This window comes from Corvus cornix, chromosome Z (assembly GCF_000738735.6).
Source record: "Corvus cornix cornix isolate S_Up_H32 chromosome Z, ASM73873v5, whole genome shotgun sequence".
In the NCBI taxonomy this organism is placed as follows: domain Eukaryota; kingdom Metazoa; phylum Chordata; class Aves; order Passeriformes; family Corvidae; genus Corvus; species Corvus cornix.
Window position 1 is genome coordinate 32,123,558 of NC_046357.1, and position 25,684 is coordinate 32,149,241.

The window sequence follows — 25,684 nt, forward strand, 5'->3', positions numbered from 1 at the left end:
AGTTTAGAATCAAATTACACAAAACTAGGCAAAAGTGGTCAATGTCTGCTGCCCCCTGAATTTAGGCAAAGCCTCCGCAAGGCTCCGCTTGCTGGCGACAGGGATGAGGGGAGCCCTTCCTGCCGCCGGGGCGCGCGCCGTGCGCGCCCCTCACGGACGGGAGGGGCTGCCGGGGTGCGAAGCGCCGTCCCCCGGGGCCGGGGCTCGGCTGCTCGCGGACCCGCCCGGGCGCCTGCCCGCGGCCCGGCGGCGGGGTTGTGGCGGGGCGAAGGAAGGGGGGCCGCGGCGGGTGCCCGCCCGGGCGGGGCGGGGCGGGGCCGGACGGGACGGGGCCCGGCGCGTCCCGCCCCGTGGGGGCGAGCGGCGGGCGGGGGCAACGCGGTCGCTGCCGCCGGGGCGCAGCTGCCCGCCCGCCGCCGGGCGCTGAGTGCGCGCACGGGCCGCGCTCCTGCCTGCGTGCGCCCACACGCACACAGAGACACGCGCGCAGGGACACGCACACACACAGACACGCACACACACAGACACGCACACACACACACGCCCGCCCGCCGTGCGCTGCGCATCCCGCGCCGCCGGTGCTGCCCGCCCGCCCCGCCGGGACGCGCAAGTCGCGGTCTCCCGCAGTTTCTCCGCGGTGCCCAGGTGGCTGTGCCCCGCGGCGCTTCCCGCTCGGCCCGGCACGACTCAGCACGACCCTGCGTGTCTTGCCAGCCGGCGTCCCGCGGGCGCAGAGCCGATGGCTTTGGGCGGGAGGATGCGCCTGAGCCGCGTCTGCTGCGTGTTCTACCAGCTGTGGCGTGCTGTCAAGCGGTCTCGGCGCAGGTAAGTGCGCGCCTTTCGCGGGACGGGCCGAGCCCGGGGCGGCCTCCGCGCCCCGCCGGCTGCCGGTGGCCGGTACCTGGCCATTGTTAACCGCGCCCGCCCCCCGTAACCGATGGGTGATCAGATAATGCGCTCCTCGGCTGTGAGGGTGCACTGCGCAGCGCTCCTCTGTACGAGACCTGATTTCCACAGGCAGCCCTGTCATCTCTGCCGGGTGTGCTGTTCCTAGAGTGAGATGAATGTGTAAATAAAACCGTTTCCTGTCTCAGGCCAGCGGAGGTAGTGTGTACTCAGATGTTTATAAACATAATGCTGGCATGCTGGAATTTGGGTTGTATGTAGAGTGTGTGTGATATGCAGACATCACTAATTCGTGATTCTAATTCAGTTTCATTAGAAGAATTATCATGATACAGCATGTGCGTGCAACTGCCTCTTGTATGTGCAGCCATGGTGTGTGTGTGTTTATTTGGCTGAACTTTGGAAGGCATAATGGTTCTTACAAAACATGCTGAGAAGAAGGTTGAAATTTTCAGATTTGTGCAGGTTTTCCCCAGCAATTTTTTTTTAGCTATATGAAAAAGTTGTTACTTTGTCTAAATGATGAAGGGTTTATGCAACTTTTCTTGCTTGGAGGTGGTGATCAAAAGGAAGAACATCCCCAGCTGCTGGTACAAACATAACTTCTGCCCAGCTTGGGCTCCGGCTTTCTCTCAATGTTCAGCAGGACCCTGGTGTGTTCCAGACGCATCAACAGGCACAGACCCATCTAGCACCCCTGCTGTGTGTAAGGACAAGATGAAAGGGACAAATGAAGCCCACTGTATTTTGTGTGGTGTGCTTGTTGGTCTAGGAGTCAGAAGGACCATCTTGTGTTATCAAAGGGTACGTTTCTGGCAGGCACTGGATGCTGCTCGGTGCTCCACTCATTTAAAGCATCTGCTGGCTTTCCCACAGGTCTCCATGCTTCAGAAGAGACTGAGGAGTGGGAGATCGTCTTCCCTGCACTGTGGAGCCCGGGCCAGCAGGAGCCGACCGGTGGCAGTGGTGGTGGTGGGGGTTGCAACGTCGACCCCGGTAGTGGGAACCGAAGCAGCACTTTCAGCGCCCCAGTCACACCTAGCCCAGTGGCTGGCAGTTCCCGAGAGGTGCGTTCAGTCTCCTCCTCGGTAGATGGGCAGGTGCAGGCTGTAGGGGAGGCAGCAGAGGAAGAGGACACGGAGGATGAGTATGAGTCTCAGGAGTTTTACCACTGGTCCCCCCTGCCCCAGGGGTCTGGTGCTGCCTCTCAGCTGCCACCACCACCGTCCCCCCCACCACCACCTCCAGCAGAGGATGGAGACGAAGTGCTGCTGAGGATCCCAGCTTTTGCTCGGGAACTCTACCTGCTGCTCAAGAGGGACAGCCGCTTCCTGGCTCCTGGCTTTGCTGTGGAAGAGCGGCTCGGGGCTGAGGGCAAAAGTCCACCCAGTGCTGCACAGTCGCAACCTGAGAGAGCCTGTTACTACAGTGGTGCTGTCCTCCGCTACCCGGGCTCCTTCGCCTCCTTCAGTACCTGTGGTGGATTGGTAAGATGACCTTGCATGCAGCAGTAGCACCCAGGTCTCCATCCAAGTCTGCTTCATCTGTTGCTTTTCACTCCCATTCTTTTAAGGTCTTCTTTCTTCCATATTATCTTGGGTCCTACCTCTGTACCTACCCTTCTTCTTAACAATTTTCCTATTCATACTCTTCTCATAACATTTCTCAGATCCATAATTCTGCTTTTAGCCTGTACAATAGTGATATTATTTATCCCATTTCCAGATACATACCTTTCTGGTTTTGGATTTCCATCTTCTTATACCATCCTTTCTTAAACTTTTCTCATCTCCATCTGTAATTTTATCTTGCTGTCCATGGATGTCTGTAATTAGGTATCTCCATGCTCCCTCTCCTTTCTTTTCACTGTGTCATCATCTCTCCTTCAGTCCATCTGTAATCCATTTTCTCTTCATTCTCATCCTGTATTCTAAAGTTATCTTCCTCCTTTGTATTATCTCAGTTTTCAAACTGTTCTGTCTTTCCTATTTCTACCAGTATTTTACCAGTGTCTCCTTTCTCCTGTTCATTATTCCTTTTTTCATCTCTTCAGCCTTTTTTCTCTACCTCACAGCTTCCCACATGTGGTACCTGTAGTTACTTGAATTTGGGACTTCTTTCCTTTTAACTCCTCCACAGAAGAATGCAATGAGTGTGTTCTCAGCAGAAATATTAATACAGTCAGACCTTTTAAATTGTTACCACTTCTGTGGCATACCTCTCTTATTTAAAACAAGTTTCTCCTGCTATTATTTCTGTTGCATCAATCATGATTTTTGCCAGATAAAGAGGGTACACTGACAACAGCAGTGATGATCCAAAGAGCTGCAGTCCTAAGGTACTTGTGGGTTGATGGAAAGTGTGGAAAGAAAGTTTACCTGCGATGGTACAGAATGCTGGCAGGATCTAAAACAGAACTGATTATTGCTACTGTTTTTCTCATTTGTGGCCCTTATGTAGCATCATAAATGCATGTACCTGCAGCACATTACAGAATTTAGAATACAAAGAGTAACAGTGCTAGAAAGGGTTAACATCCTCCATGATCCTGGGGTTGGGGTGTAAATCACCATAACCACATGGCAGATATTTTCTTGTATTTTTTTTCTGAATTTGAACATCTAACTTGTTCCACTGTTGATTCTTGAAGATGTGCCTTTTTATTTGTATGGCCGTGAAGTGAAACCAGGTAAAATGTGGAAATTTTGACTGCTTATTCATTTGCCTGTTTGAACTTATTCAAAAATCAACACAAACTGAAAATGGTGGATTGACACCAAATAAAATATTTGCCTGCACTCCTGCAAAGTGACGCCGCCAAGTTTCACACAAGTCTAAGTGGCTGGCATCAAATTATTGATATTTTGTCAGATTTTCCGAAGCATGGTAGTAGAATTAATTGTGGAGAAAAATACTGAAAGTCAAGTGATGGTAGTTTGAAAGCAGTCAGGTAAAAGAGTTTTGTATTCATGAAAAGCATTTGACTTCTGTGCTCCATTTTATTTTGACAGTTTTACTTCCTTCTACATTGTGTTTGGGTAAAATTAGGTTAGAAAATCTTAGTAAAGAAATTGGTGGAAGTAATTATCACCTTTTTATTATGTCTGCTCAAAAGCCATGTACATCATTGCATGTCTGTAACACCTCTGATTTGTTATAAAAATTGAAATTCACTTTTTGGATAGATCCCAGTTTCTTAAGAGGCCCATTAGTAATATTTGATTCTGTTAGACTTTACTAGGAGTACCAGCTTACTCCAAAGCGTTTGGCCATCTAAGCATGCATGTGACCAGATCATGTTCCCCATCTAGAAAGCTGCAGCTGAAACATAAAGTATTCTGTGTATCTCAGAATTGGAAACTGTTGTTGATGTTGACTGGTGTTGCCATGATCCTCAACTGCATAGTCTTGTTTGTGGTGAAACAGTTAAGCAGCAGTTTTTCCTGAGAGTGTTGCTGTGTCAGGCATAGTTAAAAAAAATTGCACAGTGCTATTATGTCAAAGTTGTCATAACAAATCCTAAGCTATTTGTCATTCTTTATTCAGTCATTGCTTGGGCTCTATTACATATATAAGTTGCTGAGTTTCCAAGAGTATTGAAAAAACATCCTAACATGCGTTGCATATTCCACCCTGTTTCGTCTAGGCCTGGCCCTGCAAATAGGACCAAGCACTATTTCAAACTACATTTTCTTTTTTTAAGATGTAAAATAACACTGAAACTTGAACCCACAAATATTTTATTGTAGTTACTGGAATTAGAATTTATTTTTTCATTTTAAATATAAAGACATTTCAGAGAAAATATGAATTTAGATATACACTCATTTCAAAGCTTAGCAGACTTTGGGCTAGGTTTAGTAAGCTGCATACATTTTGGTAAAATGTGGGCTAATACGCAGCTTAGATTACACCATTCTGCTCTTCAGAAATGGCCTTTTAGTGAGTCTTTGCTCACCAAGTACATTAAGTGTAGTCTGATGGACAACAGTGATTTTGCCATGTAGGAGGAAGGGTGAAGGAGTGCAGTGGTTTGGCCATCATATGCAGGGAAAGGTCGTACCTGGCTGTACAGATGTATGGCTGTTGCTGTAGGACTAGTTTTGTCAAAAGGTACTGCATCTTCAGTAAATTAAAGAGAGGCCTTAGGTGAAACTGTTGTACCATCCACACAGAATGCTGGTGTCCGTTCCAACTTCTCAAGGCACAGAGACCTGACATGCCAATGATATTCAGGAAATTGGAAAAAAAAGTCTGTGTAGAAATCAACTTCTACTTCTATACAGAGAAAAGCAGAAGAATATTGATGCAGATGTTAGGGGCCTTATCCCTCTGAAGCTGAAATTTAGATGCTTTTTTAATATTTCAATGGTTGTACTTGTGTAAAGCATCTAACATACAGCACAACATTAAAGCTTCCCCATATTATTTCACAGTTTTTGAGAGCTTCAGTAGTGTGTTTTTTCTTAAGCTGCTTGCCAAGAACCAGTATGGAGGGGTGATAATAATGGGACTCCTAACATACCATGAAAGTAATGCAAAAACACAAATGAGAAATGAAAGCTGTACTCCTAGGTAATTACTAACCAAATTCTGACTGCGGGTGTGGTCTTCATCCAGCCACTTGCCTGGCAAATGAAGGAAACATAACTCAGTGGTTATTTTCTAATGAATCTAAAGGTTGGAGATAGGCATAGACTATCTAGAAACTTCATCATGGTGACTTTGGTGCAATCTCAGAGCTCACATGATCAATGGTGACAGTCCTCTCCAGCTCCTTGGTAAAACACTTGTGGATGCTTACATCTCTTTGAATCTCAGTGGGACTTACTCTGAGTACATTTTGGGATTCTGCACTGGTGCTCTGGGAAAAAGGAGAGGTTTCCAAGGATTCTCCCATCTGTATGCCGACTGTCTGCTTTTTGTTCATGGTTAGCCAAATACCAGGATGTAAACAGTTCTGCTGATGCCAGTGAGACTGTTCTGAAACTGATGAATTGCAGAGCTGGACCATTAATTATTTAAATGCTTTTTTCTTCTGTTTGCTTGTGTTCTGCCATAATATTTGAAATAAGAAAAAAGTTGTGTCAAAGGTTATTTGTGGCTGGTAATACATATATGTATGTGGTAATTCTTTTTATAGCATGATGTAGGAGAAATTTACTGTGGACTTAAGAAATCAGACTACTGGTTCTTTATCTACTGCTAGAATGAAATTGAAGTAGTCTCACTGCTTTTCCCACAGAGTGCTGTATACATGGCAGATGTGTGCTTTATCCCCTACTCATTTCATTTCAAAAAGAGAGGTTTTACTACAATTTTTTCTCAGTAATTAATTCCTTAGCTAGTACTCTATGGCTGTATACTGACAGGCATGCGTTTCCCCAATGTTTCTTCTTATTTCAGCTGAAACAGTTTGCAATAAATAGAGAACAGCTATTTCTGTTTAGGCAGAGAAAGGATTTGAATGCTTTTTTTATTTCTAAAGCAATGGGGTATGTTTAGACTTTCAGGAAGTGCAAACAGGAGCAAAGACAGAGAGGACGGACAGAACAATGCAGCTTCTTACCGCTGTGCTGTTCATCTCAGCTTCTTAGCAGGTTGTCTAACAGAACATCTCTGGAGCTCTACCTGAGAAGACAACATTGACATTTGGGTTAATCTACTGGAGAGAAGTTTTGAAATTCATCTGATTTTCACTGGATGTTAAGAAAGTGAATCAGGCAATAGCATATTTATAGTTCTGATGAATCTGTGTAAAATACTATTTGCAATTAAAAGTAATGTGCATTTTCACAGTGATGTGAGTTTGAACAAGTCTCAGCGTATCTCCAGTCCAGGGAACAGCTCTCTCTACAGAAGTGTATGGTGCTTTTATTAGGCCTCGTTGCCAGTAACAAGCACATATTAAAAAATCTGACCGATAGTTTATAGACAAGTACTTCACCTGCATAGCACTATCCAAAGCAATGCTGCCAGCATAAGCAAAAGAATGGATGACAGTTGTTCTGAGCCATGCCAAAATGTGCCAAGTGTCATTGGACAGCAGAATTTCAATTAATATTTCTGATTGCAATGTTCTACTTTTACAATAAAACAGAAGTAAATAAGGATGTGAAAAACCTACATGCCTTCATTGGCTAATGGAAGTGCTTCAGTAAGATTTGAATAAAACCTGAAGCGCCTCTACAGGAAATGCATGACTTTTTTTTACTTCTGACACAAACTAGGTTTTGAATATTAGTGTTATTAACTACTAGTAATTGAATGACACATGATGGATTAAAAATATTTTAGATTTCTTATAATATTCTAATTTCACATGTCCCTTACATTCAGGACACTGGAGCTTCTAGAAAACTGGAATTTTTATTTTGTACCTGTCCATTGAGGACAGTCTAACTTCGTAGCTTGTCTCAGAATAAGCAGAATGAAATTGGAATGAACAATAGTAATCCATTAATAAATTTGTATTTTCCTACAATTCTGCACACAATCACTTTTGGGGATAGGATTCACCCCAAAAAAAGGCTGAATCTGTGTTTTGACATCTTTCTTCCTAGACAGGGATTTTAACCTCAGTGTTTCAACATTTTTATATGGGAAAAATCCCAGTGAATATAGTTCTTAGTTACACTTCCTCGTGATTCCTGCAATGAGAATAGTGCCTTGACACTGACCGTGCCTTAATTATGCCTCCCCTGATGGGGGAGAATTTTAGAGTCTTTGCCAGGAGTCCGAGAGACGAACGGGGCCATCAGCCTTCTCTGCTTTCAGATAGTTGTTTATTAAGTCTTATCAGAGAAATAGAGCCACTTAACGTGACCCAGACATTAAGAAGACCGAACAGAGAATGCAGGAGAATGCCAAATTATCAAGATTACACAGCCTTTTTAAAGGTAAATTAACCAATGGTCACCAAAAGTGTACATTATTTTTAGTTTTCCACCAATGTATAATAAATCATCTAGTCACGTAGACAGGAGCTGAGGAATTCTTTATCCAATCATCCCAAACTACTTCTACTGCAGAATATGGATTAGTAGAAGAAGAGGGTCTGGAGAACAACAACAATCCTCCATTTTGAAGTTTTTTGCTTTTATCTATTTACTATATTAACAAACCCAAATCCTCTAAATTTTCACCCTTTGACAATCTTACATAGTATTCTATCACCTAGTTCACACCAGTGTAGATTCTAATTCTTCCCAGAGGGTAGGCAATTTTCTCCATGGACGAAGGTCAAAACCAGTGTTGTCCAGGGGGGTAGAACCTTTCATAACAGGCAGAGAAATACTCTCTGCACTCTGGGGTCCTACAGTGCCTGATATGGCAAGTATAGTTGAATTTTTGGGCAGGTCAAACAGTTTTGGAGAGCTTCTACCTTTTGGTTGCACAGCTTTCAGTGGCAGTGCAGTACTTAACCTGCTGCAACTCCTTTCCTGGCATAGGATCTGATGGATTGAGAATGAATAGGCTGTTTGCGTGTGGTGTGGGTAATGAGTCTGTTTGCTGTGCAGTGGACACGCAAGCTAAAATCTTGCTTTTGTGAGTATCCCTGCTTTTATGCGCCTCTGGGAGGAGGTGGTCAGAACAACTCATACATTTGGGCTTCATACATCGCCCTGGGAAGCTGTGCTGTTACAGCATGTGAGCTCCTGCTGTAAGGCTCTGAGAGTTACATAGAGTTCTTGTATCGATCAGGCCGGAATGCAACTGCCCCATTACACATCCTGAATCATACAGTACCAACATGCAAGCTGAAATGGGTTAAATACCCAGCCTTTTGTCAACCAAATGTAGTGCCCCTTCCTCCCCACCTCAGTGACCCTTGCAGTTATACATCCGTATTGAGTAACTTCCACACCAGATGCTTTTCCAAAAGAAATTTGAGACAATTACAGCTTCTTTTATGTTCGTGGTAAGCATTAGAAAACAGAGATCACCAACAATTTTTTTAAAAAAGGGTAAAGAAAAGAGACTGTTAGCAGTCTTTATGGTCCATTTGATATGTACAGGCTAAAGTTTGACATTGCAGGAGGAGGATTATAAAATTGAATAGGATTATCATTACAGGCTGCCAGAATAAAATTAAGTACACACTCTCTCCTTCTATTCACCCAGCTTCCTGGGATCTTAAGGGAGAACAAACAGAAGCAGTCTGCCTACTGTTTCATTACAAGTTTGTTAGAGAAATGAAACTTTACTGACGGGGACAGAAATAAATGTGTGAATGAGGATACTCTATGAGTATCCCATTCTGAGAATTCACAGGTTCAACAAGATTTGCTTTGTTGATTTTAAAGTGTGCCTTATTTGTGTTTTAAACACCTTTAAATGGGTAATATAAAATTTCTTATCAGTATAAATAGATGAGTGAGGTAGGAGATGAGTGGAAATGTTAGAACAGAAAGCAGGTTTGTTCTGTTATCAAAGTGTTTTGAGTCTTTTTTCCTCAGAAAAAACCCCAAGCATTCCTGGGAAAACAAAGCATTGGACAAAAAATTAGTTGGAGAATGAATGAAAAGAGGTAGTGCTCCTGGAGGAATGCATTCTTTCACTGTCTGTGTTGAAACTCATTTGGATTGTTCCTCCTGGATTTACAGGACAGTGGAAGGTGGGAAAGAGGAGGGCAGCCAGATCCGTAGGAAGTCTGGTTTCCAACAGGACAAAAAAAGTTGTTTACATGAGGTTACTTTGGCATGCTTAGGCAGAGGCACATCTGCCACATTTTTGCCTCCAGCTAAAGCTTAGCTGCTGTAATTGTAGTGTTTCTGTTATATTCAAATCCCTTTATTAAAATATCACATTGAAAATGTAATGAAGCAGAACTCAACACAAAGTAGAGAAGCCCAAGAAAATTAAAATGGAGGGAGTGACTGTGGCCAGCTGAATAACTAGCAAAACACTATTAATGCTATTAACAAACTAGCTGAACAGTGAGTTAGTTACAAACAAAACTGTTAAATCTAGGTTGTGGGGTGGGGTTTGTTTTGTTTTGGTTTGGTTTTTTCTTTTCTTTCTTTTTAATAAAGGAAAGGAGTACTGGAGATGGCTTCCCTTTAAAAGTTCGATTACTGTCATTAAGTGCCATAAACCAACAAAGATCTGCTTAAAGATAAAGGAATGAACTCTCTTTGTTTCTGTTTTCCTGCTGGGGTTCTGATGCTGCAGTCTGTTGCTATTTTTCTTTATCTTTCTGATGAAATATCTTTTGTTCAGATTTTTGTTTTGTGTATCTGTGAACTCTTCCTAATTCATAAGAAGGATATGTCTTTTAAACAGAGAACACTAACATTAATGTAAAGCTGAAAGGTTTAGAAAATCAGGTTTGACTTAGGCCAAGACTACCTTTAAACTATAACAATCTCTGTTTCCTTTAATATTAAACGCTGTGGCATGGTATGTGAGATTTTGGGCCACAATGCCTCAGACCATGTGGTAATGATTCCTTCTTCTAAGAGCTATCCTACAATCGTGCAGTCGCTCAATCCTGAGACAGCTTTGATTTGTGATTCTAATCCTGCTTATAATAGCCTGCTTTCTTCCTAAAGTGCTTAGTTTCAGTAAAAATACTTCCTTTGAAATATATTTCTGAGTGATAATCAGAAATGAGAAATACACTATCTCCAGAGTGGCTTTATTTGAAAAAAAATTGAGATTGCTGTGCATCATCTCAGATCTCTACCCATTGTAATTAACGTATAAAATTGTCAAGGTTATTTTTCAAGATAGAGAAGTGAGGTGGCAAATCAGAAAAACTGGGTAATTCCATTAATTAAATTAGTAAATTAGTGAAGTTCTGGCCTCCTAATTTGAAGTTAACTGCTTTAAAAAGAAAAGGCAGAGCACTGAGTGTCTCCCAGCTACAACTGCTGTTAATGAAACCAACATTTTCTTCAGAACATGTATCCCTGGCTTATATATCTCATGTATGTGCCAATTGTTTCTTCTCTAGCAAATGAACCAGGATTTTTAAAAGAACCAAATGTTCTCCATGTCGCAACCCTTGTAATATTACGTTAAAAGGACTGTTCTTTTTCTTTTTAAAATGTTTTCTTGCAGGAGTGGATATTATTGTGGTTGTTAATGATGAATTGTGACGGGGTGGAGGCAGAAAGGAGCAACATCCATGGTCTCCATGCTAAATAACATAAAAATAGGGGGAGCTGGGAAATAGGGAAAAAACCAATAGAAAGCATTAGGTGCGAGAGCTGTGAGATTGATGTTAAGTGAGAATATTCAAGGAGGAGTCTGTGAAAGCCAAGGGTTGTGTAGAAGTAGTATTCAAATGGTGATCATACCTCAAAAATGGGAGTGAGACAAAGCCATTTGGATTTGTGGCAGAGTGAGGTGTTTGCAGAAGTTTTTCTGTGGAGTGTGTGTCTTTCCTTGGTTTACACAGATCTCTCGGGTGACTTCAGGGATATAGCATGGTTGGTTTCTCCTTGCAGAATCAACAATGTAGTGGAAGTAGTGTGAACTACACTGAGCCATGTGCATGAACATGTGTGTTATATTGCATATCCAGGCAGTAGTTGGTCAAATTTTTATAAACCAATAGCCCAAAACATAATAGTTTTAAGATCAGATGTGCATCTGCAGTGCATTAACAGTTCAGTTAACTTTTTGTTGTTTACATGTCATTGCCTGGACAATCTGGTCTTCTTGTTTATTTTTATTGCTTCTCATATGCCATCATAAATAAGCAATAAGTATTATTTGGGAGTGAAAGAATGAAGAATATTTCAAGTGTTAATTTTAGAACAGTTGATTTAGAATGAGAAATCAATCTCCTAACATTAGCTGCTAGTAATACATACATCTGCACGTAAGTGAATAGAAGTAAAATTTTTTTGGAAGCCGGTGCTGTTGAATGTTTTTCTTGGGTCTACCAGTACTTCAGTCAGAATTATTTTCTGAATGAGTTTTGCATCCAAAAATGTAGAAATGTGCCCAAAACTGACTTGTGAAGTGATTTAGTTTCTGTGTGATTATCTTCCAACAATTGCATATGCTTGTTTTATGATCTCAGCTGTGCTACCTTAAGTTCTCATTAGATGTCAGAAGTTTAACTGGGTCAAGTCAGGTCAAGCTTATTTAGATAGCAGTAAGTTAAGGAAAATACAGCTATTTCTGCACAAGATGTTAATTCAGCTGAGGACAACTTCTTATGTTTCAGTACAAAGTAAATGTCCTGTTACGTCCCTCTGGGCTTCAGGGTATGCTGGGTGGGAGAAGTGCCCGAGTGATGGCTACAGCCATTATAGTAATGCCGTCTTTTGTATAGAATGTTAAACTGTGCTTCAGATGTGCTTAAAATTTGGAGTGCTCTTCTTTTTTCTTTCTTTTTTTTTTTAATTTTGCTTGTTTGTTTTGTTTTTGTTGTTAGTTGTTTGTTAGTTTGCTTGGTTTTTTGTTTGGTTTTGGTTTTTTTTTTTGTTTTTGTCAGATTAGCCTGGCAATTGGATTATAACCCTGAAAACTCAGATGTAACTGTTCTTCAAGGCACGTATGAAGTGCTTTGGTCTTCTTCTGAAACTGGGAGACAGGAAATAAAAGGGACATCATAAGGGACACATTTTCTCTTAATATTTAATTGTGGTCTTAATTCTGAAAAATACATTTAAGCATGAAGCTGTCTGTATCTGTTTCTGTTGTAAATTGTGTGTGAAACTCTTCTAATTTGCACAACTTTTGAAACCTCCTGAGAACTGACAATCTTGTTGTAAGGTAGGAGACAGGAAGTTGCTTAAGTGATTTTATGCCTACGTAAGAGATTGCCAATCTCTTTCGTCTCTTTGTGACATCAGTGGACCTCACCTCAAATATTTATTTAGAAACACATGAGGGTAGTGAGGGAGTTTAAAGAAGAAGAGGGCTTATAGAGTAAAATGGATGTAATTAGGCATGTAAAAAGCTTAGTTTTCTTCTGTAGTAACCTATCTAAGGAAGCACAGTAATAACAACACATTTCTTGGATGTCTCTTCAGGGTTGTTTTTTTTTTTTCGTTCAATACTAAATCATTTGCATTGGAAATAATGGAAGGAAATAATTGCTTTCCTTTGTATTTCATGTTGCATAATAAATCCTTTGCTTATTTCATTTAACCAACTTTGCTTAAAAGTGACCAATCAAGACTAATGGTACTTGGTTCAAGATGCTAATGTCAAAACTCGATTCTGATCACCATTTGTGTTCTTTTGCACATAAAATCAAACTCTCTAACTTAAAAGGAAAAAAACCTTAATCCAAATATTTATTCTTCTAGTTTAAATAATAGTTCTTGAAAAATAATTAGATACTGTACCTTCTTTCCTGAGGGTAGGAGAGCTTTAGTTGCTTTGTGCAAGAAAAGGTAAATTGATTTTTTTTCCCTCAAAAAAAGAAAGGAGGATCTAGGTTTAGAAGTTGAAAGCAAAATACTATGTATAGTTTGGAAAAAAACCCCTGAATTTCAGTTAGGAGTCATAGAAGAATATCACTGCTATATATTTTTAACTTTTTAAAACAATGTTGTAAGAGTTTTGTTTATTTCTCTTAAAGCTGACTGTTTTGGATTAATGTAATTCTAGACAGATATAAAAAAGCCTAAGCATAACTTTATTTTATAGAAGGACTAACTTTATTTGTTGTAGTTCTATACCTATAAATATATTTTACTTTCCTTTCTTGAATTACTGTTTTCCACAGTTAGTAGTTTTGGCAAATTGCAAATTTGAATGAAACTGAGTTTCATGGAGTGTTGCCTTGAATTAAATAATGTTTAATAATAGTAATAATCGGAGCAAATCAGCCTCTCTGTCAGAAAGAAACCAAGATAATGGAGTCGTGGATAGATATTTCAATAAGGATTAGCAGCGATTAAATTTCTCTATGGACAATCATGGGTGTGTTTTGGAACTCTGCCATATCCTTCTGTGGCTACAATGAAAGCACATGGGTTTGAACAATGGTAACTCATTGGTATGCACTATTTAAGTATTTTACATGGATGAATCAATTTAAGCTTGGATCCCTTGTATTGGCCTTCTTGGTACTAGTCTAGGTGTTTTATCTGATGGAGATTACTTGCACAGTTGTTGATATTTTCTGTTTAACCTCCTGCATGGGACTAGGTGTAGAATGCTTAGTGCTCCTCCTTTGTGTATTATTATATTATTTCCTCCATAAAGTACCATTTCAGATTCTGATGGTATAAAATCCAGGCTTGCACTAAAGAAATGGCTTTAATGCTGTTTCATTAGCTAAAGGTACAGCACTTTGATTCATATTCCAAAAGAGAGGTTTTTAGTCTTACCACAAGAATTGCTGAAGTTACTCATATTACACCAAAATGTTCTAAAGAAACGTCTTTATGAGCATTGAGTCTTTAATTGCAAGGATTTTTTCCTGAGGTGGTATGTTTCCATAGATGTTGTTTTTTCTGTAACTAGTCACGCTTAGCTGCGCAGAGAGACTTTCTTAGGCAGTATTAATAACGACTGAAACATTGCTGTGAAATAAGTGATCTGAAATATCACTAAACCAGCTTATTGTAAAGAATTTTTAACTTAAGTTTTATGGAATAAAGTTTTTTAAATCCTGGCTCACTTTATAGAAACTCTTGTATTTATTCTGGAAAGGAGTTATGGCTGGGTTTGTGAATTTTATTTTTTTTTTAACAGTAAGTCAGTGGTTGTGTTCCACTTTATATAGCATTTACTTGATGAACAAAACCAAACGATTGTTAATATCATGACTTAGTTAGGACAAAATGATAGACACAATCTACAGGTTAGGTGGCTGTTTTAAAAATCGATTTTTTTTGAATTCTGCAAGTAAAGGGCTGTGCCAGGCTTGTTAAAATATAATTCTATTTTGATTTTTCATTTTGATTGTAGTTTTATTTTATTGGCCTATATTAGTCGTCTGTGGTTGGTTGAACATATTGCTCCAGCATACTTTTGAAGCAAAATAAAGTAAGGCTTTTCAGAACATTTCAGGCAACAGACAGGAAGCCCTTTTATGCGTCAGTTGGTGCATGCACCAACAATGGAGTTGAAGTCATGCAACCACATAAAATTTATATTTAATACAGGATTGTACAGGGGACAAAATGCAGATCTTTGTCCCTAGTATGCAAGCATTTGATATTTTTTGTTTTTTTTCCTCAGGTTTAGCAGCCTTGATAGTTGGTTAATGCTTTCTTTTGTAATGGTGGTTAGTTTTTTTCATTCATGTGGAAACTGTGCTTCAACCACAGTCAGCTCTGATCATTGTGTTCTTAATGAACCAAACTGAAGACATGGCCCTTTTATTACTTCCAGCTTCTTGGAACATATGCCTACATGAAAATGAGAACTGAGAAAAATGAAAAACTAATTCTGTACCCCTCATAAGGACAGATCAAAATATGAAACCTGAAAACCAAAATGCTGGGAGACCACTGAAAGAACTTTCTTAAAAAAAAATGTTTCTGTCTGTAGATGATCATTTAGAGCTGTGAGTATAGAAATTTTTTATGTTCTTTTAATAGAATTTTAATTATTTCTGAGACAGTAATAGTAATTTTTTAATATAAGTGAAGGGGAATAAGTTAGGTGGCCAGTTTTTTATTTTTGCACAGACATTGCCTTCTAGTTGTCTTAGTAGCTCTAGCTCCATTCATTACTTGTTATTTTTAAATAAATTAATTTTGTAGCATAAAGCTATAGGCAATGGATTTTGCTACATAGCATAAATTCAGAATCTTAATTATGTAAAAACTTTACTATCAAAGCACTATCATTGATCCAAATCGGTATGAAGTCAGATCTGAGTATTAGTGTTTAGCCAGCTAGGATGGAATACTGTATCTTGTTTTATTAAGCATATATTGGCCAGAGCTGATTGAGGTTTGTCATCACGGCCATAACAACAGCCTCATTTGTCTTCCCTTTTAACATTCTATAATTGAGAAAGTTGCTTCTGATCTAATTGTAGGCCTACAAAAGAGCTGGAGAGGGACTTTTCGCAAGGGCTTAGAGTGACAGGATAAGGGAAATGCCTTAAGAACTGAAAAAGGGTAGATTTAGATTAGAAATTAGGAAGAAACTCTTTGCTCAGAAGGTGGTAAGGTGCTGGAACAGGTTGCCCAGGGAAGTCGTGGATGCCCCATTCCTGGCAGTGTTGAAGGCCAGCCTAGATGGGCTTTGAGCAGCCCGGTCCAGTGGAAGGTGTCCCTGCCCATGATGGGAGTTGGAATGAGATGCTCTTTAAAGTCCTTCCCAACCTAATACTGTCCCTGCTCGGCTCCGTGGGGTCCCATGTGCACGCACAGAAGCACGGATGGGTTCAGTACTATAGTCGGTAGCAAAGAGTCGAGAAGGGCGTTTGCGTGTGTTCTGGCCGGAGCATTTATTCCTGCTACACTGTCAAAGGGTGCAGCAGCAAATATGAACATGATCCTGAAGCTCACAGTTTTATCCGGGGCCGGGGAAAAGGCAGGACTAGGGAACAGGGACCAATGGGGAACTCTGGGGGAGTGACGAGGGGTAGAGGCCAACAGCCAACCGGGGAATCCAAACTGGGATAGATTAACAGAACAGACAAACATCCTGGGAGAAGGTTTTTTGGTTGCCCTAACATAAATGGTTCTTGTGTTACTAGGGTCTTGTCTTACTGAAAACTCTCTGTCCCTTGTAATGTATGTTCACCAGCCACAACACCAACCCAAATCATTCTATGATTTTGGTAATTCATCTTATGTTATTGGACTAAATAGTCAGCCTTTAAGGCTTTCCAGCCCTTCCTTGGAGCTTCTGTTTCTTCTGTAATAGAAGACAAACTACTTGAGAGAGAGGAATAATTCCAAGATCTAGTTAGTTTTACTGATCAGTTCAGCCTTCTAAGATAAAGGGTAGGAGCTACTGAGTGAAGGGAGAGATGATCAGAAAGAGATTAAAAAAAAAAAAATTATGTAATGGGTTGGCACATTACATATGCCGATGTCTTTTGTGACATAGTCATGGTTGCCTTGTTTGGGCATCTAAGGATGAAAGTGTTGTGCTTGTTTTCTTAAGGATTACAAAGTGTGCCTTGAGTGCAGTTATGGATATTCTGAACATTAAGTAGCTGCACCACTGATGAAGTCTGATTTGCCAATAGCTGTCTCTTTCCTTAATCATATTAGTCAATACTTGTATAATTGCCTGTAGTAAATGAATAAAATAGTTTTTCAATTTAATTAGTTTAAAAATCAAGGGTATTTTCAGTGTGTCATTAATCCTGTGTGTCTTGAAAATAGGTTTTAAATTGACCGTCACATACATTGAATTTCATTTCAACAATACCTTGTAGCACTTGGATCAGAAATCCTAATTTGGTTTTAAAATTTTATAAATTAAGTTACCTGTGCTGGGAGTAGTAGGCTTTCTGTACCTCATAAACTTCCAGAATGCTGCATAAAGAAAAGAAATAAGAACATGCCTGTGCTAAGTGGGCAATTCTTAGTTTGTAGTATCTAAGTATGAACCTTAAAGTATTAATAATTTTGGATTTATGATTTTAAAGATGTAATTGTGGAATACTTTTATTGAGTGAACATGAAACTGTTTTGGTGAAAGGAAAATGGAAGTTCATGTACTGCAAATTTCTAGACCACCAAATTTCTAGACCATCTCTATATTTTGTAGTGTCTCTCCCCTTTCCTTTCCCTCCTCTTTGAAAGGCTGTAGAACCTAAACACTTGATAGATTAGTAGACCTAAAACTATTCTATAGCTGCGTATCTAGAATCTTGATATCTGCAACTTAGTAAAAAAATACATTTATTTACACAGTAATTTTAGCTGTAAATGGTACATGGTAACAAGAAAAAAAAACCATTTAGAGTATTTCTGCTTCTGTCAAGTATTTTTCAAGTATTTTTGCATGTTACCATGCAACTGCAGTTCTTTGTTTTGTAGATGTTGCAATTGAAAAGTAGACTTTAAATGGTGATTTCTATCAAATTTTTAAAATATAGCCACTGGTTTTGAATAGCTCAGATTTTTAGTATTTTGTGTATACACATACAATCCCCAAACTGAATGCTAGTTAAGAATACATAAGTATCTTGGCAAAATTTAGATTGCAAGTTGATGATAGAACAAGACGAGATTTCAAAACTTAAAGCAAAGACAGAATAAAACTACATAATAGAATTGGACTAGAATTTAGAGATCAGGACAACTGATTAATGACTTAGTAAAACATCACAGACAAGTGTGATTCTATGATTCTATGTCTCCCCTCTAGGGGAGGTGTGGGTGTTGATGCAGGCAATGGCATAGGTCAGTTGTTACTAGTGGAAAGAATCAAATTTCAGCAGAACAGAATTACAGGGGTTATTTGGCCTAAACTGAGGAAGTGCTGAACAAGCTTTTAGAAGTTATATCTTTCAGAAATCGTAACACTACAATTTTCTATTATTCATTCAGAATTGCATTACTGTGGATTTTTTTAAAAAACTTTGGACAAAAATTAGTTGTATTAATTTTCTTTCACACTGATCGTATGTTACACTACAGAAGGCTATATAAATTTTCATTAGGCTTTTTATCTTTATTTGCGTATGATCCTTTGTTGTATACCTACTGCCCTCAAGGACCACCAGGACCATTTTAACCGATCTTCTCACAATCCATCCATCCATCCAAGTAATATGAAGTCTGTACTAGTGCTGGGGGTGGATCTGTCCCAGGGACTGGAGCTAGGCTTGGCATTCATCCTAGATGAATTTCACAAAGCTCTTTCTGATAAATAAATACATTTCTGTCATTCTATGGCTTTAGTGAAGATGCTGGAACTCCTGTTGGCTATTGCTGTTCTCTATGCTTTTATCTGGCTCATAGATGACATTCTTTGTCTGGTCATACCTGTTCAAGCCCCAAAATATTAAATTGTCTGGAGGTTACTATTACCTATAGTGCATATCACACATAACAGTATTATCTTCATGTGACACTGTGTGAATGAGTTACCTGCAGTTAGACACAGTTGGTTTGGTTGCCATCCATTTTTTTGAAAAACAGGCTGTACAGCAGAAATGGTACATTTAGCTTTAGGAGTTTATGTTTCATATTTGTTATTTTTCGGTTTTAAGCATTTGAAAATAGCACTTAGAATTGCCTTATGGAAGTAGTTTTCAATGAATTATTATTAAAGATACTTTGATTACCTCAAACTGGAAAAGATTAGTCTTGTATCTACAGAGAGAAAGAACAGCACATGCAAGTACAGTTCATGAGACAGTCTGTGTACAGTAGTAATTGTTTATAAGATTTCTATAGTTTTTCCAGAACAAGTCATCATAAGAACTGTAGGGTTTCACTCAGCATCAGTGCCTATTTATCTTTTAAGGTTTAGTTTTATGAAATTTGAGTTACATTGCATTAGAGATTTTGAAAATTTTCATGTATGCTTATACTATTCTGTGCCCTCTCAATGCAAGATTCTAAAGTGTTTGAGATGAATTCTCTGTTTTAAAACATTGAGGCCATTCCAGTGTTTTTACACAACTAATATGACTGAAAAAAACTACAGCTAAACTGTTCTTCAGGATAACTGCTGCCAAAATAAGAGTGTACAGTGGAGTCCATTTACAATGTACTATTGAAGCAATAAATCTGTGAAAACTGCAACATATGTTTAATTTCAGTCAACCTCTTAAAATTTGCCTTTTTTTTTTTAAGCATGCATGATGTTGTAATGAACTTGTGGGCACATTACTTAGGTGAAACAATTTTCACCACCATATCATGTTTCTTGCCTTATGCCTTAGGAAAAGTAAGTAGCTCCAAAGACTAACAGATAAAACTAGTTAGATCTAGGAAATTGAGATGCAAGGAGATATTTTTATAAAAACTGAATGTTAGGTGTGACCATGACCATAAATAATACGCTGGAAATAGCAAAGTGTAGGAATTGTGTTACCTGTAGTCATCCTTTTATGTTTATATTTGTTGTTCTGTGCTTTCCCACTTCTTAAGGACTTCATTCTCCATGTGAAGCTATCTGGCTTTCAGTGGAAGATGTACCTTTGGTGTAACTTCCTATGATTGCTCTGAAGTCCAATTCTCACAAATTTAACTGGCAGAGTGAGAGAAAGAGTTCCAGTAAATTTTGCTTGGTTTTCAGTGTGACTATTGTTCATATTAATGCGGAGAGAAGGCAATGTTTTAGACAATAAATGTTTTCAAAGGAAGAAAACCTGTCTATTGCTGGAAGGCTCGGTCCCTAGTCATGAAAAACCTAGTTCAGATGCTTTATGTGAGCCAGAGGTAAGGTCAGTAACAATACTTGGGAACTTGACTCTCCTTTAGTGGTAAATTCAGAGCTGGGAGGCATAGAAGAATTAAACAGACCAAAGGCTGTGGCCTGACCAAAGGTAAGTTGCTTCTATTTGTGACTTACTACATTTATACATTTATACATTTGCTTTACAGACTAGTGAATTAGCTGACAGTGACGGGGAAAAAAAGATTGTGTAAAGATTGTGTATTTTCTGATCACAGGATCATTATGAGCCATCAAGCATATGTAATTGGTTGAGGGTGTTAAGTGAAGATACAGAAACTTTATTCTCATTTCATGAATTTGCAGTGCAATGATAGCTGAAATGTGGCTGGCAGTTCTGTTTGCTGATGTTCAGAGAGAGGAATTAATTTGTGGTTACAAGGATAATGACATAATCAGAATATTCCAAGTTGGAAGGGACCCACAAGGATCAAGTCCAACTCTTGAGTGGCCCATACAGGTATTGAACCCACAAACCTTGATACTATTAGGACCTGGCTCTAACCAGCTGAGCTAATCTCAGAGTTACAGTAAAGCCTGCTTCATCAAGCAACAGTCATAGGCTAGTGTATTTGTCATCACACAGTAGAAACTGCAGTACAGTATGATTACCATTTATAAAAACTTCGGAGTGAGTATCAAGGGACCTGGAAAGCTGGCTGGAAAGCTGGCCCAGAAGGAAAGCAATGTAGACCCTGGATCAGATGGGTGTAAAATAATGGCCATGAATCAATAAAGTTGTAATATTGGAAAGATTTCCAACTGTTAGAAGAGAAAAATATGAAACATTTCAAATAAGAATAGTAAAATAATAGAGAGCAGTTGTATTGAAACTGTTTTATTTAACAGTAGCAGCAAGGAAATGTAAAAGGAAGTGTAGTCTGACAAAAGATTTGTGTTATAAGAGTAAATGTAAGAAACCCTCTATTTTAAAAAATCTCCAATGCATAGGGGACTGGACTTGATGTGTGGATCTAAGACATTAAAATACAGAGGCAATTTGCATCTGTATTCTCCATTGTGTCTTATTCATTATTTTTCCATTACTACAGGACCTAAGCAGTGACAATTAAGGTGCTGTAATGACAATAATGAAATAATGCATGCTGCCTATGACATAAAGAAAAAATTTGGCTTGACTTAGCACATTGAGTTTAGCTGAGTTTGTTTCAATAGTCAAGTGAAATTTATAAGCAAACCTACAATTCATGAGTGATATATTAATATATTTTAGTACGTTTGATTTTCTGCCTAGAATAAGAAGATTAAATGGCTTTTTATGACTTTGAGACAAAGCTGAAATTCCATTGTGGTAGGTAAGTTGCTAGAGGAATCAGCCAATTGTTCTCTGAGCTGATGCTTCCCTCAAGACAGTGTCCTTTGTTCTGAATAACACACGAACTGTGTATTACTCAGAACAAACTGGGTGCTACAATCAATAGCAGATGATTGTAGCAAGGGGTCTTTCCTGCTGGGTTTTTATTTCTTTCATAGAATACACGGTCTTTCAATCTTCTCGTGAGTTGAGGTGTGCTTTCCTTTGTCACAGGTGTTTCTTAAGTTCAGGTGGTTTTGATCTTCTAAGCCAAAGACTAGTCAACCAGAAACTGGGCAATAGCTTCCTGGGCAAAGGAAGAGAAAGGGGGATGGAACACATAGTTTCAGCATTTAATAGTTGGGTTGTCAGTTCTCCTAAATTCTTCTGGTGGTCAAAGGTCAAGTATGCAGTAGTTGAAACTGCACTGACATTTCTGAAAATAGTGGCACAAGCTGAACCAGGGAACTTTGTGACGGTGTGAGTTGCAAGAGTCTACAGCCAGCTGGTATTTGTCATAAGAACAGAGAGTAGCTGTCATGTAGAAGAAGTGGTCACTTGAACCTGATGACCAGCCTGTTGTGTTGCACAGAAAGCTGTGGCACTTGGCTTCTAACTGGTTCATGAGTTTCACTGCTGATAGCAGTGACCAAATATCTGACTTTAAAATGCCACCATGAATTTAGGAAGCACGCTACCTGTCCGAAAGCTGGAAGACAAGAGAGCTTTCCCGGGCTCTGTTCATTCTTAAATGTGGATCACAGAGGCATGTCAAGCTTCTTAAGTGGCTTTAAAAGTTGCCAATATTCAAACTAGCCAGTTGATAAGTTCTGTCAGCTGTAGAGGAAGCTGTAAGCACCTCTTTGCAAGCGAATCATGTCTGTAGCTGATGGAGCCCTCTTTACTAAAAAACCAAACTATGCTAAGCCATGACACCTGTTTAATTGTGAGTTGCGTAGTGAGTGCTGCTGAGTAACAACATAAATGTTTTCCTGCATCTTTGTGCATCATCAGGTTGTTTTGAAAAAAGTAGTCATCCTCTTAAACATGAGAGCAGCATCCTATAGAGAATGATTTTCCTAAGAATTCAGGGTACTGTGTATCTTAAACCAGACTGGGAGTGGAGAAGTTTGGAAGGATTCTAAAGCCATGGAAAAATTGTTTCCACAGACCTCAAATTTGGGGGCTAGTACCTGAATACATGCTTTTAACCCAGTGGTCTCTGCATAACAGTCTAAATGTTTTTCCTCTCTCAGGGCTATAATGTGTAGTATTGTGCAGGTATGTGTTCTTCCATAAGACACAGCCCTAGGATTAAAAAAGATCCCAGAAAGGATTGGATTGAACACTATGTCAGCAGCTGAAAGCCAGTCAACAGTGATAATACTGACTCTCTCCCCTCTGTGATGTCTCCTATCTCCATGCAGCAAGGTGGAGTGAGCAGACAGGTAGGGAAAACCTCCAGGAGAAGCACAGTGTATATGATGTGCACGGCTGTGAAATGCAGTTAATTGACAACAGAAGTTGCTGGCACTTACGTTTCTTCAGCCTTCAGCAGTGAAGGTCCTTATAGACGGAAAGTGGTAGAGCATTTGAATAATATCAGCTTACAGAGTTCTTATACTGTTATTTTCACAGTTTGAAAAGTTATTTGAGCTTGCTTTATTATTTGCCTTAGTAAGAGCTGGAGACTTTTTGTTGTATTTCAGCTGAAGTTAGGTTCTGATAGAATTGTTAGAATCATGATACTAAATTAAATCTGGATTTTTAAAATCATGGGGAAAAACCACCTTCAGAGGGGGATACTGATACATAAATCAAAGATTTTGCCTGTTTACTCAGGAATATATCCTCAGTTTTGGGACATCTGACAAATAGTACAAAGCCTAATACCAGATTATGTTTCAAAACAAGTAACTATTGAACTTGTAAAGAAGATTTGGTTTTTTGCATGGTACAGTGAAGAGGATCTTTCATTTTTACACTGCAAATGTGACATTAATATTTTGGCACTGATGGATGCAATATGTGTAGTAAGAAACATACATTTTCTGCATATGATAGGAATGCATTTTTCCCATTGATACTTGCCTTGGACAGTATGGTGGGAGCATGAAAAAGTACAGTCTTGTACAGCCTGTCCTTGCTCACTTGTGTACATTTGCTTCACAAGAGAGTGGAGAGTTGACTGCAGCAGGGAGAAACTGTCACATGCTGACCACACCCGCTGTTCCCCACCTGCCCTCACCACTCAGGGTGCTGGGGAAAGGTGTTGTTTTCATTAGTCTTGGTTTCCCACTATCCAAATTTAGCAAAAAATTAATTTTCTGCAAGCCAAGTTTTATTTGCCCATTATCTGAATTTTGCCCTACACTTAATGTCTCTCTTTACTGCATAAAGTAAATAAACACAGAGCAAGTACTGAGTTCATCAATACCTACAAAATTTGAGGATACTTTTGCCAAATGAGATTAGGATGGGCTTGAAATTTACTGAGATGTGTGTACTACATTTAAGTTTGGGGGTCTTTTTCAGGTAAGAAACTTGATAAAGCAGGGGGAAGAGCGACATGTTATGCTACTGTACTAGTTTGAAAACAAACTAGTGGGAGACACCAAGTCAGAATAACAATTTAATAGGGAAATAAAAGGAGGGGGAAAGAAAAAACAACAAAAGCAGATAACACTGGGTTAAATTGACAGAGTTAGGATACAATCTGGCACCCTGTTAGTCAGGGTGGTGGTGGCAGTCTGGGAGAATGGTGGCTGCAGTCCTCCCGAAGTGGCGATCCTGTAGAAAAAGAAGGGTCTGTTCCTCCTCAGAAGGTCCAGTGGTAGCTGTGTAGCACCTGTTCTCTGGAAATCCAGTGGAAAGGCATCTCTGGTGTTCAGAGTCCCAGCTTATATCCACGATGGGATGCTTGGTTCCTCCCTCTGGGTGGAGCATCTCACAATGGGGTAATGAGTCATGAGGCCAAGTGTTGATTAGGCTCATTAACAGAAGATAGTCTGGAGGGAGTTATCTCTGAGTCAGGTGGCAGGACAATGATGGGCAATTAACAGAAAGATAGTCTGGGGGGAGGAGGTAAGGAAACACTGCCCCACCTGATTTCAACAGCTGATGGGGATGGTAATAGAATACACTGCAACCCAGGACAGCTACCTTTACATGAGATAAGTCCAGCATCCTGATGGGCTTTTTAGTTGCAGCTGTGAGCAGTGGTAATTTTTCAGATGAAGCTGGTGGAAGATCGGTCAGTTAGTCAGAATTCACAGTTCTATCCCAGATGGATATTAGGGTTTTGCTTTTCCATCTTTTTAATCTTTGTTTTGCTGTACATTTTCATGACATGGAAGTTTTGCCATTTGAACTGTCTAAAGGCTGTAATTGGTCCTGGCATTCAATATATGAAAATGCGTTGAAACTGTAATGCTTTAATGCATGTCTTTGACTTCTCTGCTTTCTGTGTTTACTTTGTTAAAAGATATTCTTAGCTGTATTTGTAATGCTTATGAAAAAATAAGGACATGGTTGACAAGGCTACCATTTCATCTACCATTTTCTACCTGTGAGATTATCCAAAAGTTGGAGAAATTATGTCTTTTTTTTTTTTTTTTTAAAGCAGTCAAAATAGCATCAGAGATTATTTGGTTATCCAAATTTGTCTTGAATTACCCATATGTATACATATAACTTTACATCACCGTTCAGTTCTTTAACTTCTGGCTCAGGAAACGGGCAATAAGTTTTGGATTTCTCTGCCAATGAATTAAACTTCAGTCTATGCAAGGACCTGGAAGAAAACATTAAATGTTGGTCCTAGCAAAACTTTTCAGTATGTCTAGGTGGCAATCTGAAGGACATAATCTTAAAGCCCTGGTTTCATTTTGCAGCAAAGAGAATGAAGATGGAAGAAATGTGGCAAATGTTCTATGATTGCGTCTTTGTTCAGGAGGGACTAAGGCCTTGTTTTTTGCTGGTGGACAGGGGAAACTTGCAGCACCACCTAATGGGCTGCTGTTCCTGTTCTATATTCAGAGTTTATCACCATCTTTCATTTACTAAATAATTATTAAAAAAAGTAAAATAATCTATGCCTGAGTGAAATTCAACATCAGACATAAAAATAAAATGAAAAGTGATTTGTGCATTTTACTGATGTTT

At 39.4% G+C, this 25,684-nt stretch overlaps 1 protein-coding gene across 1 annotated transcript in view; it reads left to right on the top strand.

Annotated features, from left to right (window-relative positions):
- The first annotated feature begins 395 nt into the window (after nucleotides 1–395).
- The window catches only part of ADAMTS19 (ADAM metallopeptidase with thrombospondin type 1 motif 19), a 137,967-nt gene continuing 112,678 nt past the window's right edge, over nucleotides 396–25,684 (top strand). The window contains 3 exon segments of the mRNA XM_039567410.1: nucleotides 396–796; nucleotides 798–825; nucleotides 1,783–2,393. Of these exon segments, the coding sequence (XP_039423344.1) occupies nucleotides 740–796; nucleotides 798–825; nucleotides 1,783–2,393 (696 nt within the window). The 5' untranslated portion in view covers nucleotides 396–739.